This window comes from Haliotis rufescens, unplaced genomic scaffold (assembly GCF_023055435.1).
Source record: "Haliotis rufescens isolate VD_foot unplaced genomic scaffold, xgHalRufe1.0.p SCAF_9, whole genome shotgun sequence".
Lineage (NCBI taxonomy): Eukaryota > Metazoa > Mollusca > Gastropoda > Lepetellida > Haliotidae > Haliotis > Haliotis rufescens.
In genome coordinates this window covers 37,049,996-37,064,317 of record NW_025964383.1, presented here as the reverse complement: position 1 = coordinate 37,064,317, position 14,322 = coordinate 37,049,996, and the positions used below count along the sequence as shown (strand labels likewise).

Genomic DNA, 14,322 nt, shown 5'->3' with positions numbered 1-14,322 from the left:
AAGTGTACCCACCTATATCCACCCTATTCATCATGTATACCCACCCTATTCATCATGTATACCCACATATATCCACCCTATTGATAAAGTTTACCCACATTTGTCCACCCTATTCATCATGTATACCCACATATATCAACCCTATTGATAAAGTTTACCCACATTCGTCCACCCGTATTCATCATATATACCCACCTTCCTCTCTGAGGAAATCAGAAAGAAACAGGTGCCCCGTCAGGTGAAGGATATCGCAGAATTTCTCGTAGGCTTGAGCTCCTCTCAGCGGCAGTATGTCCAGTAGGAGTCGCACCTTATCCTGGCGTTCAGGCGCTGCCTGCCAAGTGAAATAAAACCATGCAATAATTGTGTGACAGCACTACATGCATTAACACGCACTGATTTAACCTTGACGAGTGTATCCACTTTATGCTCATTTAAAGCACGGACAATACGAGTGAGGAGTGTACTGATCCTTGGGTGACAATGTCGTGACAGCGTAAGCCAAACTCGGCCCTGGAACCAGGGGCGTGACGCCTTGTACGCGGTGATGTCACGTACACTTTGAAGTAACATTTATTTGAAGCATAAATTAGAATACATAACACACCTTATAAGTGTCTGTTTGTTGTTTTACACTGCACTCACCAATATTCCAGCTATATGACGGTGGTCTGTAAATAATCGTGTCTGGACCAGACAATCCAGTGATCGACATCATGAGCATCGATCCACGCAATTGGAATACGATAACATGCATCAACCAAGTCAGCGAGCCTGACCACCCGATCCCGTTGGTCGCCTCTTAGACAAGCATAGTCGCCTTTTACGGCAAGCATGGGTTGCTGATGGCCACATTTGAACCGGATCTTCACGGGTCACCTTATTAGAGAATTAGAATTCGACAATCAGAGGAAGTTATGAAATAATTATTGTTCATCTAATAATACGAAATTATCAAAAGTAAAGCCAAACAAACATGTTTTGTTCTTACAAAGGAAATATTTAAATAATATATTTATCAATAAGGCATACCACCTAACAGTATTTCAGTCCATCACAAGCATTAGCTTATAATCGAGTATGGTCCAGACAATACAGTGATTGATATCATGAGCAACGCTCCACGCCGTTGGGGTACTAGGACACGCAAGTCACATCACAAACATTAGCTCATAATCGAGTATGGTCCAGACAATTCAGTGATTGATATTATGAGCAACGCTCCACGCCGTTGGGGTACTAGGACACGCAAGTCACATCACAAACATTAGCTCATAATCGAGTATGGTCCAGACAATTCAGTGATTGATATTACGAGCAACGCTCCACGCCGTTGGGGTACTAGGACACGCAAGTCACATCACAAACATTAGCTCATAATCGAGTATGGTCCAGACAATTCAGTGATTGATATTACGAGCAACGCTCCACGCCGTTGGGGTACTAGGACACGCAAGTCACATCACAAACATTAGCTCATAATCGAGTATGGTCCAGTCAATTCAGTGATTGATATTATGAGCAACGCTCCACGCCGTTGGGGTACTAGGACACGCAAGTCACATCACAAACATTAGCTCATAATCGAGTATGGTCCAGACAATTCAGTGATTGATATTACGAGCAACGCTCCACGCCGTTGGGGTACTAGGACACGCAAGTCACTGAGTCTAACCACCCGATCCATTATGTCGCCTCGCACCACCAGCAAAGGTTGCTAGGGATCATCTCTAATGCTCACTACCCACGTGTTCAGTTGTCCGGGCTATCATGCTATGGTTTTATTTGGGACGCGTTTTCTATTTGTGGACTAGGTTCTGTCTGAGCAGGTTTCAAATGAGTCATTCAAAGCCCCTTTGTTTCCCTGCTAACTCACATTTCATGATGAATATCTATCTGGCAATCAGGGGTTATCTTGCATACACAACATGACAATGTCTAAGTTTTACACATGACAATAATTAGACAACCAGCCAGCCAGCCAGCCAGCCAGTCAGCCAGCCACATTTATTCAGTAACAAAGGCCATCGGCCCACAGTACAACACAATACAATAATATGTATAAGGTATTATCCTGCATACAAGGGTATTTATATTACATCAGTGTTTTCTCATTCATCATAACATTATTTCTCATCAGCTAAAACTAGTCCAGTATAATAGATAGAGTCAGTGAGTATCGTTTTACGGCGCTTTTATCAATATTCCAGCAATATCACAACGGGGACACCAGATATTGGCTTCACACATTGTACCCATGTCAGTACCGAACCCGAGTCTTCGGCGTGACGAGCGAACGCTTTAACCACTAGGCTACCCGACCGTCCCTATTATATATAGAACGTCTATCAGTTGTTCAGTTGTTAAATAGTCTGTTTAATATAGTGTATTTTGCTTTCTAAGATAAGATAACTGTCCACATATCATCATCATATGGTATTCAACTCCCACAAACTTCTTATTAGTCTTCAGACAAACTTCACAGTATCTCTCTTCATAAGTAATGTTTGTGTCTTCCAATCTCAACATATAGTCTAAAATTATTACACCATTTTTTAATGAATGCCGCTTATGATATTGAGGTATGTTTGTTGTTATATGATTCACTATTGAGCAGTGAATTTTATGTTTGATAATAGTTACACTTTGATGAATGAGTGAGTGAGTTGGGTTTAACGCCGCTTTTAACAGTATTCAAGTTATATCGCGGCGTGTCAGCTTAATGTGGGAGGAAAGCCCGAAGTGATGCAGGTCTCAGACGTTTACCACTTCGGTGAAACCCACAAGCACGGGTATGGTGCTGACACACCTAGAAACATAATCGGGGCGAACCGGGATTCGAAACCACAATCATAGGTTTCTGGTGTGCCAAAGGGACGCAACTCTGCACAGCGAATCGCGGCGCCTTAGACGACTGGGCCAATCGTGCACTATGATGATGGCGGATGAAGGCTAGTCTTGATATAAACTGCCTGAAAGCTTTTGCTGAAACTCACACAAATTACAAGCCCAAGAGCAAGACTGGAAACGGACACCCATGCATCATTGACAATCCAGTGAATACATCCATTCTATTTGGATACATGCCCTGGATCCATTCGCTACACTAGTTCGTTTGGAGCCTGATATACATTACATGACGCTACGAACAGCCGTCCAATCACATTACGATTATGAGCGAGAGAAATGTTGAGCAAGGTGATAAGAGAGATGGTGACGTCACCGAAACGAATCTTTAGTTGCGAATGGGTCGTGGTATTTATTATAACAGAATGGTGATATACCACAATGGATAATCGAGGGTGTTTTAAAAATTTTGGTTATGCCACGTGGTCTTGTTGTCCTGAACAAGGGTATCATATCAGGTGTACAGCACCGTCATCGTTGAAGGTAGAACAATATACTTGTAGACCCATCATATAAATCAGTAAACGCCGGTCAAAGTATGGAGACAAATAAAGAACCTTTTAACCCCACCACTCCTATTGTGAACAGACATTGTCGGGAGCTTCCAAGTACACCGTACGCCGACGAGTGAGATCAAGAGGCAGCGGAAACACGGCGCTGTCGGGAGATTATGTCCTGATTGCCAACAACTCACGCTAGCGTGATTTACTTGACTTAATATCAATATCCCCAACACAACCGGTCGATCCAATCGATCGGACCACGTTGTCAACGGAAGACTTTAGTCAATTACGGAGAAGATAAATATGCTGGTGTGAATTCAACAATAGTAAGACGGCATGAGCTTGTAGCACTTCCAACACACCTGAAGGTGGTATTAAAGGGGCTTTCATTGACGACTTGAATTTGTGAAGATATTTTGAAGACACCATCTGTTAACAGCACTTTGACATTTCCCCGGAAAAGCAAAAGATTACAAAGATAAAATCCAACCCGTGAGATGTCCTTATCCTATTGGGACCACGTACCAAGCGATCCCGGATCCCCAGTTTCAGAACTCACTCGTCCGGGGCTCGAATCCCAGATTTGTCCCCATCATAATCTTTGTAAATCTCTATAAAATCAGACCTTACACTCAGATGATCGGAAAGATCTGAGAACACCCCGGAGAAGGTAGCGTCTGTTTAACCCTGAGAGAACTTTGACCTCCCAGTCAAAATTGAAGGATGGGTGGATTATTAAGCTAATCAGACGTCACCTTTCTGAAACAATTCGTCACCATTTCTATACCACCTCGATTCAGAAATTTCGATTCCATAAACCCACACAGAACACATTTGCGATATTACACCATTTTGGTGGGATGTTAATGCATTCAGAAAAGACAGGATTTATTTTTTTGCATTCGGAATTCCTCTATCATAATTGAAGAAATTAGTAATTCGTGTCTGCATGCTTCGTTCAATCGTTCAGAGGATTCAGAAGCCTTCACGTTGATTGGCTAATTAGAGAGTTCACCTCAAGTGTCCTCCGATCTGTACTCAAAATTTCTGATTTGTGATACTGGGGTTTCACCAAAGTGGTAAACATCTGAGATCGCTGTCACTTCGGGCTTTCCTCCCACGTCAAACTGACACGCCGTGATATAACTGTAATACTACCCAACCCTCTCACTCACTGATCCCGTTATGAGTGAGTAGAGAGTTAAACTCAATTGTCATAACAATAACAGCAACATAATACACGGATCTGGGGCGAAGAATCGCTCTAACAGCTACCCGCTCTGCTGCTGGGCAAGTAGTTTTAAAAGCATGCACTGACTGGCATTACTATGTCCGAAATATCCATTAATTTTGCCTGATCATTATAATGCATTTGTATAAATCAAGAATAACTGCATCGAGGTGTAATTTACAAGTATTTCATACGACAACAAGCAGTGGCGGATATGGTCGCCATTTGCAGTGCCACATTATTTTCTGTGATCAATAAATTACGAAGCCATTTTTTCTCGAAATACTTCCTTATTGCTTGTTTCACTGCCACAAGTTTTCCTTCCCCGACCCATGACTCGGCGAGATCTGTACGAGATTCACATCTTTTGCACGGATCTCAGTTTATGACAGCAACGACTGGATTTATCTCTGCATAGCTCTCCGCTGGCTTGGGGCGGTGGGACGATGTGATCGGCGAACATATGGCACAGACGTATCGGCGAGCTCACTGATCAGTCTATTCATATTGTGCTCCCATAAATGGGCATCTAGTTCTTCTGTAAATTTTTAAAGATGCATATTTACATTCCTACAGTATATAACAGAAATACAAGAACGTATTCATATTAACGTTGCTCTCCAACATTTTTGTTTTTCTTGCATGTTTATGTACACTGTCAAAGATGTTTTCAATGTCACCATCAGGGTAAGATGAATTATCAATGAACATCACGTCAATATTAACACAACATTATTTTTACAATTAACAAAACTGTGTGTGTCAATTCGTATTTGGATAATTCAAAACATTGAAATTCAATGAAAAACCTATTTTCACATGGGTTCCAAATTGATACTTTCTCACTGGGATTAAAAGGTGTCACGCGATGGAAAGATTCTCGGAACCACAGAATCTTTCCATCGCGTGTCAGGTGTTGTTTTTTTAACCACATAGTTGTTGATAAGGGCAGTTCTTACCATTAATTAAATTAGTAAACATTTTTGAAGTTTTGTCCACTAAGGACACGTGGCAACTTGATCTTAAACGCATATAGGACGCACATGCAGTCAGATAATGAGTCAACAAAACAACACGATTAATTACTGAATGGACTCGTGAAGATACGGGGTAGAATAGGTCTTCAGCAACCCATGCTTGCCGTAGAAGGCGACCATGCTTGTCCTAAGAGGCGACTGACGGGATCGGGTGGTCAGGCTCGCTGACTTGGTTGATGCATGTCATCGATCCCAATTGCGTGGATCGATGCTCATGATATCAATCACTGGATTGTTTGGCCCACTCGATTATTTACAGACCGCCGTCATGTACCTGGAATATTGCTGAGTGCGGCGTTAAACAACAAACCAACCAAACCAACTACTAAATGGGTAATTCCTGGTTTGAACAGGCCCAAAGCAACCTAAGAGGCGACTAACGGGATCGGATGGTCAGGCTGGCTGACTTGGTGGATTGTGTGTTATCGTACCCCGAAGGCGTGGATAGTTGGTCACAATATCAATCACTGGATTGTCTGGTCCAGATTCAATCACTTACAGCTGGAATATTGTTGACAACAAACAAACATCAGGAAAAAACAAAACTGGGAAATGTTAAAACCAACCACGGACTTTAAATATTATTTTATATAAATCCGTGCCGAACGATTTTATCCGTTTCCCCCAAAATCTTTACTTTGATACAATCGGGCCTTCACTCTACAGAAAATCGATTACATGTGTAACTACATTGTTTAATGGTAATTGGAGTTTGGCTGTGAAATAGGTTGAATTTATGACACATTCAAAACACATTTGCAGACTAAATGCCAAACATAATCCGATTTGCAAATCCCCGATTGATATCACCACGAAACGTTCTGAAACAAACACGCCCATACGCGCAGGTTCTCTCGACATGACAGAAATATGTTTGTAGTGTGTTTTGAAACAAACACTGCGGTGTAATAACGGGGATAAGCTTTAAGCTGACGTAATCAGCAACTACATATTGATAACGTGTGTGTGTGTTGGACGTGAGGGACCCACTGGTTTAAACGAAATATTCTGCAAAATAATAACACGGTACACACTGACGAATTGGCCGTCTCGGTTTCAAGACCATGGGAATAATATCATAATTAGTTCATTTGTTGGACTCAAATATCCATAAACTATTTTATTATTTGACAATATTACGCGTTTCTTCTGGATTACAGTTAATTATTATAATCCACGTGACCGATTATCCATATCAAATAATCAACCTTTTTCATTCATGTTAAGGGGCGACGGGGTAGCCATGTGGTTAAGGTTTTCGCTTGTCGCGCCACAAAGCGTTCTATTCCCTACATTGAAACGGTTCTTGGTGTCGTCTATTACTATAATATTGGAAAAGGCAAGGTGAAACCACACATTCGCTCCCCTATCCACATTGTCAAGTATTTTCAAATAACATTTGTCTTCGTATACTAAAATGCAACTAAGTGAATGATGTTGTATATTGCTAAAAGCAGCGTAAAACCATACTCACTCACTCACTTAAACTGTTATAAAGAATAAACAGTTAGGCGTTATATTTTTTATATTATTGGGCTTACGGCGCTATTAATCAGAGACAAAATGTGGAAAAGAAAGAATTACATTTTTATTAACGCTGAACCTGAAAGTTTCATTTAAATGTAAACTCATAAATTGTTTCCCTGCCTGATATAATACGTGTTCTATCATCCACAATTGATTGCTGAAATATCCATAACTCCCTGGCTCTAGCAGTGTGTGGCTTGTTACTGTGTGGAGCTATAAAGGTGTTAATATTCCTGCCCCATTTCACATAAAAGTAGAGAATTGGAAATTTTATCTGTTCTCATCATAAAACCACAAACTAATGATTAAAGGGTCTACTTTTATATCGACCACCGACCAAATGTTTTGAGAAAAATGCTACAAAAAGAGGCATAAAAAGGCTTCCAATTAGATTATGTACGAGCTCGTATATGTCAATGTTAATAGTGTACGGTATACCAGCTGGACCATAAACATCTTAAATCTATTCACGTTTCTCTGTGACATCACATTTGTGTGAAATCTAGGTGGTTATTTTTAAAAATTATTACTCGAACCTGAAAAGTGCAACGCGAACTGGAACACGAAACATGAAACCGCTGCATGCACGTAAACACACTTCAACAGAACCTCGTAATGGCGTGCAGTGCCGCGTCTGACGTCGTCCTTGCTTCGGGGTTCCTGCGTTTAAATTTTCTATCAGATTTAAACACTTTGAAGTCGTAGTTTTATCAATGATCTGTATTTATTTGAAATACTTCACAACCTACATATACGATTTCTTCTAATCTGTCTGTGCTTTGTGCATTTTCGGTGGTCGAAAACTGGACCACCAATCTTGACAATGCAATGGTGTTTTTCACATAGATATTGAATACCGATGCAACACACAATGAAAGCACAATGGTTGGTTGGTTCGCATATAGGTTGATTTCCAAAGGCGTACCTTCTGTTGCCCCCAATGTTGGCCAACTCCTACTGATGGTAAAGTGAGTGAGTGAGTATGGTTTATAGCCGCTTCTAGAGAGTGAGTGAGTATGGTTTTACGCCGCTTCTAAACAGTGAGTGAGTATGGTTTTACGCCGCTTCTAGAGAGTGAGTGAGTATGGTTTTACGCCGCTTATAGCAATATTTCAGCAATATCACGGCGTGGGATACCAGAAATGAGCTTCACACATTGTACCCATGTCGGGAATCGAACCAGGGTCTTCAAACACTAGGCTACCCGACCACCCCCTGAAGGTAACGGATTCGTTGAGAATGTGGTTGTTTGTTTAATTGTCGTTTAACGTCGCACTTAATGGCTGTCTGTAAATAATCAGTCTGGATCTCACAGTCCAGTGATTGACATCAAGAGCATCGATCTACGCAGCTGGGATACGATGACATGCATAAACCTAGTCAGCGAGCCTGACCACCCGATCCTGTTACAGAGAGTGATTGAGTCGGGCTGTATGCCGCCTTGAACAATATGTCCTGTACAACCGCTTGTCAGCTTAAAGCTAAAGTGGTGCAAGTCATGACAGGGCTACAGATAAGCTGCGTCTTTGCGTAAAATCCCCCACCCCCACCCCCAAACAACCCCACCCACCCAAAAAAACACACCAAATAACCCAACAAAACAAACCAAAAACCAAAAAAAATATACAAAAACAAACAAACCAAAAAACAAACCTTGAAAAAAACAAACCAAAACAATAACAAACTATTCAAGACCCAATTACTTTCAATTAACTTGCGTACAGAAACGCATGTTTGAAAACAGCACGCGTAAATACCCAATGAAGCTTTTTCAGCATGCGTACAACGGAGCTAATTTCCGAAACACAATTACGAGCTAATGTACTTTCCGAGTCAAGCCTCTATTTAAAACCGTTATATACATCTAAAAACATTATTTCAAATTTGTTTTGAAACCTCAAAATGCGTCCTCATTTTGGTAAAACCCCCAAAGAGTGATGAATGATGAGTGAAAAAATATTAGTTACCCAATGAAAATAGAACCCTTCGAGTGAAAACTCCATAGCTCAAAATGTTATCTGGAGCTCTGCATGACGTTTACTACGAAACCTGGGTATGGCGCTGATACATACAGCAGGTGTAGGGCCATGTTCAGGCCAATCTGGGATTCGAACCCACGACTAGCTGATCCTCACCTGGTAAGGGACGCAACTCTGCAAAGCGTTTCAGAAATCGGTCACTTGGATAAAACATATGTCAGTCTCACCCAATCAGATTAATGATCGCATTATTAAGGCGAAAACCTTTTTCAGATACAAGCGGGATACCAAAATGGGAAAATGTGTAAAGTCAGCTTTAGACCTACTCCGTCATGTGACATTATTATTGCTTTTAGCCGCCTAAACACGCACACACGTACGTAACCACTCACTCACACTGCGTGACAAACCTAAACTGTCTTAATTGGCTTTATTCCTATTTGCAAACCCCGTAGGGACCCGGGTGAGAATTGGTCCCCACCACTCTATTGCTGGTCGTACGAGGGACTTAATTAAACGGGGGGTCAGACTCGGTGACTGGGTCGACTGCGTGTTTGGAGCCACTGCTACTTCCAGCATGTTCAACCTCTTGAGAACATCTTGAAGCTGAAATAATCTGCCTTTGGCGTTAAATGACAAACCAAAATACAATATTTTGTAAAACCAGTATAACAATTTGGAGGGTTAATGATGTCATAAACGGGTCTCCACGCTCCACTACCTCGTGTCATATATATTTAATTAGAGATGCGGCCCGTGAAGACGCCGGGGTAAAATAGGTCTTCAACAACCCATACTTGCCGTAAAAAGGTGACTATGCTTGTCGTAAAAGGCGACCAACGGGATCGGGTGGTCAGGCTCGCTGACTTGGTTGATACATGTCATCGATCCCAATTGCGCGGGTCGATGCTCATGATATTAATCACTGGATTGTCTGGTCTAGATTCGATTATTTACAGACCGCCGTCATATAGCTGGAATATTGCTGAGTGCGGCGTTAAACAACAAACCAACCAACCAAATTAGAGATGCGGAGGTAGTGACTATTGTTTAAGCAATATTCTAGCAACATCGCGGCGGGGAATATCGGAAATGGGATTAATACATTGTACCCATGTGGGGAATCGAACCCAAGCCTTTGGAGTGACGAGACAACGTTTTAACTTCTAGGCTATCCTACCGCTCATCAGGGTAATGGACATTCTGTAATGTTTATTTGCGACAGGACCATATTTGAAAAGAAGGAGAGGAAAAGGTTGATTTTGTTTTATATATTTGGCATTAAATCAAACGAACATCTAATAAATCACAAACTTAAGTATGCAAGAGTCAGTCATCATGTTAACTGGAGGCTGTAACAGTATTATATGTAAAGCGTATTGGTGAAATATGTCGCTTTGTCACAACTCGTGATTTGGGTATAATGCACCCCCTTTTTCAAAATCCTGGATCCGCTCCTGGGAAGGAGTGACGGCAACAGGAAAAGACACTGTCAGGTACAGATGAGTCAATGAGTGATATCCTACACACATCCACCGACCACATCGATCAGACACCCCAGCTGTGATGTACTGCTCTCTAAACAAATACATCAGTGGGAGCTGATTAATACCAGGCGTCTATTGACGCCTACACTATAAAACCCCTTACTGACGACCAGCTTATTATATAAAGAATTCCGTTGGCCCCGTGGGGAAACCGGGTTAGAGTGCGACCCCAGCAACGTCTCCTTGCAAGGGGCGACTTAATTGATCGGGTGGTGAGGCTCGGTGACTTGGTAGATTGCGTATCATCGTAACCCGTATCACTTGATTGTCTGGTCCAAACCAGTCAACCAGCCAACACGTCACCAGTCAACCAGAGGGTGAAATCATGAGCAAAGGTTACGTCTCATTCTTAGGCCAAAAGTTTGTTTCTTGTGCAATCCCTAATGTCACACACACGCATTCACGCACGTACGCACGCACGCACGCACGCACGCACGTACGCACACACACACACACGCACACGCATAACGATAATGTATGAATTTCACACTAATTCAGTTAAAACGTTTCAGACACATGTCCTTAAACGGTCGACTTGTCTTATACGTTCCATCTTTTTTTCCATATTATCATTAAATATGTTTTAGTCCGCAAAATAAATAAAATTAACGAACATAACTGTTTAATCACATGTAGGCAATCAAATATCTGCCGTCCTCATATTGGTTTGTAGAGATATCGCGTCATGAATACACGGAAGCCTCGTGACTTCCACTTAACAGCTATCCCACACTAAGACAGAACTCAGTTCAATGTGTTCAATATCAGCAAATTTGTCGACGGCAGGCCTTCCAAGCGCATTTCGGACGCCCCGCTGACCGTTGTTCAGCCTTGAAAGAGTGCTTTAACCGGTTAATCGTTTTGGATACCCTGCCATATCAATAATCCGATATTTAGTACAAATACAATATATAGACCGCCCATGACAGCTCGACTCTACTGACAGGGGTGAAGGTCACCTGGCTGAAATTAAATGTACTTCCTTTAATCCATTGCCAATACATCACAGGTCTCGTATACTATGTTCCCCCATCTTTCGGGCCGTCATGTACCGACGACATCGATAAGCTTAATCTAAAACGTCATCAAAATTCTCCCGCTCCACGTTCTCAAAAACTACCCCCAGGATAAGAGTACAGTAAACTACGGTTATATCGAACACGCTTATAACGAACTGACGGATATAACGAACTTACTTTTTGGTCCCGACTACTTGCTGTAGTCATTCTGTATATGTACTTATAACGACCTACGGTTATAACGAACTAAAATTAGTAGTCCCTTTGAGTTCGTTATAACCGTAGTTTACTGTATTAGTAAACCTCCACAGTTGAGAGAGATTTGTTGGCTCTAATGGTCGACCAATCAAAATGTGTTTCAGCAGGTTACAGAACTGATAAGGGAGGTAACTCTTCCGCGTGACCCCCGATGTGTTTTGTCTTCTTTTTGTTTGTTTATTGTTTAACGCCGGGATAGATCCGGGTTAGAATTGGTCTTCAGCAACCCATGCTTGTCGTAACAAGCGACTAACGGCATTGGGTGGTCAGGTTCAGTGACTTGGTTGATGCATGTCATCGTATCCCAGTTGTATAGATGTTCATGAGATCTACACAATTGGGTTACGATGACATGCATCAACCAAGTCACCAAGCCTGACCACCCGATCGCTTTAGTCGCCTCTTACGACAAGCATAGTTTGCTGAAGACCTATTCTAAACCGGATCTTCGTGGGCACCTATAGCTAAACGTATTCTAACTCTTGGCCCCGTACCAAAAAGTGGTCTAAGCACACTACGACCATCGTAAGCCTATGTTAAAGTAAGGGTGTTACGATCATCCTGATCCAACTAGGCCCTGTTTCCTACGATGGTACACGCTGCTAACTGAAAACAATGCTACAAATATTTTTTTTAAGGCAAATGAAACCCCCAACCAACAATCAATATTATCTTCCACATCACGCTGTTGTGTGTCTAGGAGCTTATCGTTACCCACTTGTGGCCACGTAACCTCAGTGTTTGATCAGTTACTGTAACCTACAAAAACACAATCTCTAATATCCTTGGGTAAACATGTTTTTACAACATCTTGTTCCGTACACTGAACACCCAGCGCAGGCAACGATACGTATAACAGTTTAGCATAAATGCCTATGAAAAATACAATCTTGAGGATTTATCTGTTTTCACAACACCTTGTTCGTACACTGATATTCCAGCACAAGCAACTATGCGTGAAACAGTCAGCATAAAATCCTATAAAAAACGAATCGTTCATTAATCTGTTATTTCAATCTCTTATCCTGTACAGGGAACTGAACCCCCAGGAAACGATATACATTACACACCTGATAGGATAGTCGGACAATGACCTTCGTATGTGTGTCTGTTTCTTCTTTAACGGCGCACGCAGCAATATTCCAGCAATATGACAGCTGCCTTTGAATATTAATTTGGACCAGTCAATCCAGTGATTGATATCGTGAGCAACGATCACCGCCGTCACCAAGCCAGACCGCCTGATCCTTGACGTCGACTCGTACAATGAGCTTAGTTGCTGGGGACCACTTAAGCTGGAACATTTAACCGGCTAGGACACCGCAAATTCGGCTTAGCGTATTCATGTATTACTTAAAATCAGGTTTATCAGGCATTGCGTAAACAGAGATTATACGAGCATGTGTGTCGTACTGATTTAAAGGAACGAGTGTCAGAACTCTTGTATTACTCGAGCGAGAGCGGAGGTAATACATGAATTCTTACACGACGTAAAATCAGTACGACATACATGTACATGCGAGTGATATAATTTCTTTATAACCCATTATTTAATTTTCTTTTTGTGCCCCCCTTTAAAACATAATGCACTGATCACGACCGCCGCCTTAGGAAACCACAATTGTCGGATGACACCAAAACCTTCAGCTATGACGTCACTTCTTATGTGACGTCTTTCCGACCTTACGTCACAATATGATTAACATAATACAATTATTTTAAAAAAAGAAAATAGTGAAGAATGACAGGGTAGAATAGAAGACTTGAACCTTGGCTAGTTTACTAGTTCGCCTCCAACAATTCTGGTCATGAGAAAACTGGAAAGCTTATATTCGAACAGGGTATTTCCTGCCCCTACCTCCGAACGTTCATCATTCCGAGTGGTTTGGTAGTCTAGTGGTTAAAGCGTTCGCCCGTGACCCCAAGACTTTGTTCGACACACCAGTTCAATGTGGGAGGCCCGCGACTGTCCTACGCCCTGCTACTGCTTGAATATTGCTAGAACGGCGTAACACCCAACCCACTCGTTTGTTTGCTTGTTTATTGTTTAACGCCACACAATATTCCCGCTATAGGTAAATAATCGAATCCGGACCAGACAATCCAGTGTTTGATATCATGAGCATCGATCCACGCAATTGGGATACGATGACATGCATTAACCAAGTCAGCGAGCCTGACCACCCGATCCCGTTAGTCGCCAGTCACACGCACCCCTTCAATCCCCGCCCCACCCAACCACAGATCTGTGTAGCTGATCTCTCCAAGGGCGTGTCCCACCAAAGGGCGTATTTGTTTTGGTGACAAGAGGCCA

The 14,322-nt window shown here is 42.0% G+C and overlaps 1 protein-coding gene across 5 annotated transcripts in view; it reads right to left on the bottom strand.

The window, feature by feature from the left end:
- LOC124139530 (janus kinase and microtubule-interacting protein 3-like) overlaps positions 1 to 14,322 on the bottom strand; it is a 54,742-nt gene that overhangs the window by 12,359 nt on the left and 28,061 nt on the right. For all 5 annotated transcript variants that reach the window (XM_048391212.1, XM_048391213.1, XM_046506656.2 and 2 more), the window contains one exon: positions 196 to 334. In XM_048391212.1, the coding sequence (XP_048247169.1) occupies positions 196 to 334 (139 nt within the window). The remainder of the gene's footprint in view (positions 1 to 195; positions 335 to 14,322) is intronic.